This window comes from Apis dorsata, unplaced genomic scaffold (genome assembly GCF_000469605.1).
Source record: "Apis dorsata unplaced genomic scaffold, Apis dorsata 1.3 scaffold_117, whole genome shotgun sequence".
Lineage (NCBI taxonomy): Eukaryota > Metazoa > Arthropoda > Insecta > Hymenoptera > Apidae > Apis > Apis dorsata.
Genome location: NW_006263411.1, coordinates 131,502 through 137,344, shown reverse-complemented (window position 1 = coordinate 137,344; position 5,843 = coordinate 131,502). Strand labels below are relative to the sequence as shown.

The following is a 5,843-nucleotide window of genomic DNA, read 5'->3' as shown; positions in this document are numbered from 1 at the left end:
TTTTTACAAAAAAAAAAAAAAAAAAAAATAAAGTAAGATAACTAAATTTGCAATGCTCGTTAAACTAAAACGATACTAGAATGAAAGAAAAATCTTGAAAATTCTTAAAAATTCTTTCCATCGAAGATTCTACTTTTCGACATATATATATTTTTTTAAAAATATCCAACAATCAAAATTTCATCAGAATCGGTCTAAAATCCCGTTACATAGCCCCATCAACTATCCATCATCCTGATCATCGTCGAAGAACAATCGGCACGTCGATCAACGACTAATCGCGAATCGTTCCATTTCACCAATGGTCGAAGCATAAATCACCGGCCACTTTCGCGTCGATTACTCAACTTAACAGGCGGCGGTGTGCGATTCGCGGTGGAGGAACACGGGTGGAGGGCGTCTATGCAGTCCCTATTATATGCTAATCGACGTCGGCATCTCCGTGTAATGTAAAACGAGTGCACGAGCACGAGGTGGAATCGAACCTCGTGTTTCAAGTGCAACCGCCCTCGCCTTTAGAGCTCGCGTGTTGGAATTCACGTGTTTCAACGCTGATCTGTAAGTCGCATTCCCATTGTCGTGCACGTATATAAATAGAGATGCTTCATTTCGTTGATCGAGATTTTATTCCATCGTTTTCTTTTACAGTAATTTATTCAAATTAATAGTATCAATGAGGATTATGTTTTATGATTTTATATGGAAGAGGATGGGATGTGGTTAATTTGTGAAATTTTAATTTTTTGATTTGATCAAATAAATTATTTTAAGATGTACAATTATTATTTATATGCTCTTGTATTTAATATGGGTCTCAAAGTTATTATGTTATTTTTACAATTTCCAATTAATATCCCAAAATTCAACGGATTTATCATTCTTTTATTTTTTAGAAGTTTAGAAAAAAAAAAAAAGAGTCGTAAAAAGTGAAATATTTCAAAAGTTCTATATTTCAAGTAAAATATAAATTGTAAACATGTTTTGAAGCTGTAACAAAAAAGAGCATTCTTGATAAAAATATAAATTTCAGACAAAGATGCGAATATATTGCGACAATTCGACGTATCGTTGTAAATATTAATTGTTTTGTTAACAAGTTTTTTTGTTGACTTTTCACAGATATAGACGAATGTGCCGAAAGTACAGCCGGTTGCGCTCAAATTTGTCACAACGATCCTGGTTCCTTCCATTGTGAATGCCATTCTGGTTATCAATTGGGAAACGATAGTAAATCGTGTCTGGGTGAGTTGTGAAATTAATTTTGTTCTCAACGATAACTGCTTTAATATAAATTTCTTGTAATTAATATAACTAATGAAACTATATATTATAACCCATATTGAGCTAGCTTTTATAGAAGAAAATTTTAATCTTGAAAAATATATCTAGAACATGTACATCTTAAAATATTCATATTTCATAGTTTAAAACCTATTATAAATTGGCCAATTGAATCAAAGTGCAATGTTTAATTGCTGTTTCAATTTTTACTAAATGAACAGTTATTTCATTTAGAAAATTGTTAATTATTTTTTCTATAGATTATAAAGATATAAAGGTATATACATCTTATAAAAGAATATATTGAATTTAATCAATAATAAAATAATTTCTTTTTCATATGACTAATTTTTGTTGATTATATGTTATTTTAATTTTTATACACGTGTCATAAGAAAATAAACAATTTCGAGTGGTTTTTATTAATTTAAATTTCTTTAAATTATCATTTTATAATCACCCCTTTGAAGATATTCTATTTGAAAAGCAGAAACCTCTCACGTAACCAGTTTACGATTGATCGATAATGCATTTTCGGTTTGTAGACGCAATCATTCGTGATTTTTATTCCGTTCTCTGAACACGATCGAAAAATTTCTGCGAAAGATTTCTACCCCAAGACGCGAAAGTAAATCAGTCAGCATTTACGACCAGATTAAATCAGTTGAATTCCTTTCTCTTTTTCGTTTTATTTTATTTCCCCTTTCGAGGCGAATTGAAAGTTGGAATCAAACGTCGGAAAAATCGTATGTTACACTACTCGCGATTCATTCGAGATGTTTGTACGATTCTTTGAAATATCATTTCGAAACTGATGATAAGACGGAATAGAAATAGATTCTGAGATTGTTGGTTTATAAGCAAAAGGAGAATTGAGCGTGTAAAATAGCGTATGCATTCAGTAGTATAATTTGAAATCGATGAAACATGGGCAATAAAATAAATTCTACTAAGTAAGAAAAAATAATTTCTTTGAGGGAATATTATTTTAATGGAAAATTGATTCGATTCGTGTTATTTGCGTTATAAACGTGGATAAATAACAATCGTTAAATAGTGCAATTTAAATGGAACAATGATTGTTTAATTAAAGTGGAATTATAATTATGGCGTCTAAAAAGATAGAGCTCGTAGAATAAATGAAACGAGAATTCTAATTAGACGATGCTTACTTAAATTAATATTTTAATTAAAACATCATCATATTTGGAACCAAGTTATATCATTCCCCTCCAAATAAGATGAAAATAAGATATATTAATAATTAAACGATCTTTCATTTACTGTTTGTGTTTATAATTTTAAAAATATACAAATATTAAGAATTACAATCAACGAAATTTATAGACTACCAAAAATTAATCAAACGCATCATCGTCGAAAAAAAAAAAAATTGAAAAAAGTCGAAATTAAAAATTCAAAATTCAGGGATAAAAGGAGGGAATATCCGTTTCAATTTATCCGTCTATTAACCGAATGCAGCGTTTAACGAGGGAAACTCTGGCAAGATTCGCGCAAAGAATTTAACACGGCGAATGCCCTCAACCCCTCGGTTGACGGATTAATTCAATCTCGAGGCCTTCCACCCCGCCTTCCATACCCGCGAAATTTGTCTTTTCGCTGGAAATTGGCTAACTAAGGCGAAGGAAGCGAGGCGTTCGTGTTGCTTTTCGCGGTTCGCCCACCGACCGAACCAAGAATTACAAACAACCCCTCGTTTATCGAATTACGCGTTGCGGTTCGTTCATTTGGACGCCGTTTTACCCCGTGTGTCCCGCGTTAACTCAAACTGATTAACCCTCGAGCCGTGAATAAAGGAGAAAAAGAGAGAGAGAGAGAGAGAGAGAGGAGAAAATATTCAAACTGGTCGAGTGTTGTACATTGGGAAAATTTAAATCCGATACGAGCTATTTCCTCGAAAAAGCTTTCGAAAGCAAAATTTTGAGACGGATAATGCTGCGCGATTCAACTTCCCCGACGGTGGATTAAATCAACGAGATTGAACAAATTTTCAGGCAAGTTTTAACGATCCTTAAACTGGTTATCGTGTTTTCAGTAATTACAAGTTTGAGTTTGGATATTTTTTTGAAGATTTTTTTTTTTTTTTTTAATTATAAGCAACACGATTGGATGGATTCGCGGAAGAAGTTTTAATCTACGTTTGATTCATGGAGAATTTTCATTTAATCGTTTCTTATTTACAAAAAAAAAAAAAAAAAATTCTCAATTTTATTCGTATTTATTTGTAATTACGATAAATAGAATTGGAATAATTTTTGGAACGAATTTTAATCCGATTCATTTGGAAACTGATTATCGTAGTAATTAGTAAAAATTATATATTTAAACGGAATATTAATATTGACACGATTGAATTAATATTTTAATTAATATTCTTTGTGATTAAATTCACTGATATTCTGATTCTAAGTGGAATAATTAAGCAATTAGAGTATATTCTTCTTTCTATTAGTTGTTCCAATACGATAAAATTAGAATAGAGTGTGAATTTCGGTGTTGAAGCACGAAATTACCAGAATGTAGCATATTGCGCAAAATCAGATGGGCGTTTATTGACTTTACGAGATAGTTCGATTGGAATCGAATCGAATCGATGCTTGGATAATTGAAAGGACTATTAACACGTGCCCAAACAATCAAGAATCTATTATAGCTGTGTATTATTATCGCGATTCCTTCTCTTTTTTCTCCTTTCTTTCTTTCTTTCTTCAAAAGTTTACATTTGAAATTAACTATACACAACATCAAACAATCTCGTTTATCAGGATCTGTTTACATTTCATATTATATATATATAATTGCAGAACTAATATTAATTATGTAAATTAAATATTTAAATAGATCCCTCTTCATTTTGCTCATGAATTTTTTCATTGTATATTCTTGTATATACCTTTTGATCAATTCTTCTTCATCTTTCTTTACTTTTCAACACTTATTCTCTCAAGCATATAAATTTTTAATCAAACTTTTCATTTCATCGTGTCGCAAAAGAAAATTATTTTCTAATTTTCTAAATTATACTTTTCATCAACAATCTCTTTTTCTTAGCCAACATACAAATTTCTTCCAACTATTCACTTTTCATAAAGAAGCTTCTTCCTTAATTAATATTAATATATTCCTTCGATCAATTAATATTTCTATAATTTGTCGATATTAAACTTAACAAATAATCATATACGACGGCATTGACTGAAAACCTGTTAACCAAAAAAAGTCATTTCCTCGAAACGAATATTTCGTTCGTTCCAATCGCAAAGTGTGAAACGAGAGTAATGAATCGATGTCTCGATGTTGCGTCGACGATACAATCGGCCCTCGATACCGTCTCAAGAGGAGGAACGACGCTAGACTGTCGCCCGTTCCCTCCGTTAAATTTTCGAAAGCAATTCACAAGATTGCTTGGTTGTTCTCGTTCAGACGTTAACGAGTGCCTGGTGAATAACGGGCACGGGCCGTGCCAAGGCGCTTGCATCAATCTCGAAGGGAGCTACGAGTGCAACTGTTCCGATATTCCCGGCCACAAATTGGCCGCGGATAATCACACCTGCGAGGATATCGACGAGTGCTCGACCAACAACGGGGGATGCTCCCATGTTTGTTTGAACACGCCTGGAAGCGCTTTTTGCCTCTGCCCGGACGGCTTTTATCTGACCAACGACTGGAAAACTTGCCAAGGTAACCTAAACAACTCTCTAGTTTATTCCAAGGTATTCCAGATTGTTGTGAGATCGTTATAACGTATAATAGTATATATAATAGTTTGCGTAACAATTCTCGTTTTTATCTCTAGAATGGGGATCTTCTGAATCCTACGATATCAATCTGTAACATAATGTATAATTTATTAATTAAATTTATTAAAAATAGTTAAAAAAAAGAGTCGTAGATAAAGTCTCGACGAAATTAAATTTAATTTTTACCGTTCTTATATGTATTCTGATTCTGAATATTCAATGTATATTATTGATCCATAATTAGAGGGTGTAAATTTATTTTAATACAGATGTGAATGAATGCGAGAACGCATCCAAGGTTTGCACGAATAATACCGATTGCGAGAACACTGTCGGCTCGTTTAAATGCGTGAGCAAGCCCCAAAAGATGACCAAAGTTCTCCAGGACGAAGATTACGACGCGGAGGACGACGAGGACGATGACGATTACGACGAGGAAGAGGGCATCACGGAAATTCCAGATTTTGGCAAATGCGAGGATGGCTTCAGAAAGAACAAAAACGGCGAATGCATTGGTTCGTAAAAACAACGTTTTCTGCAACGAAACAAATACGTAATTTTTTTTATAGAATTTACTTAAAAAAAATTCGCGATATCAAAAATAATTAAGAAGAAACGAGTCTATTCTTAACTTTATATTATATTTAAACTGAAGAAATGAAAAGATAAAAAAATCTCTGTAACTTTCGTATATTAATTTCAAACTTAGAAAAAGTATTGTAAGTCGATGCACGATAACAAACGCTTCGCTTTTCCAATACATTTCCAACAGATATCGACGAATGCTCGGACGAGGGAGAG

General features: G+C 32.6%; 1 protein-coding gene across 1 annotated transcript in view; it reads left to right on the top strand.

Moving 5' to 3' along the window:
• The window catches only part of LOC102678924 (fibrillin-1-like), a 146,358-nt gene that overhangs the window by 110,138 nt on the left and 30,377 nt on the right, over positions 1–5,843 (top strand). The window contains exons 6-9 of the mRNA XM_031508983.1: positions 1,120–1,242; positions 4,726–4,983; positions 5,312–5,557; positions 5,815–5,843. Of these exons, the coding sequence (XP_031364843.1) occupies positions 1,120–1,242; positions 4,726–4,983; positions 5,312–5,557; positions 5,815–5,843 (656 nt within the window). The remainder of the gene's footprint in view (positions 1–1,119; positions 1,243–4,725; positions 4,984–5,311; positions 5,558–5,814) is intronic.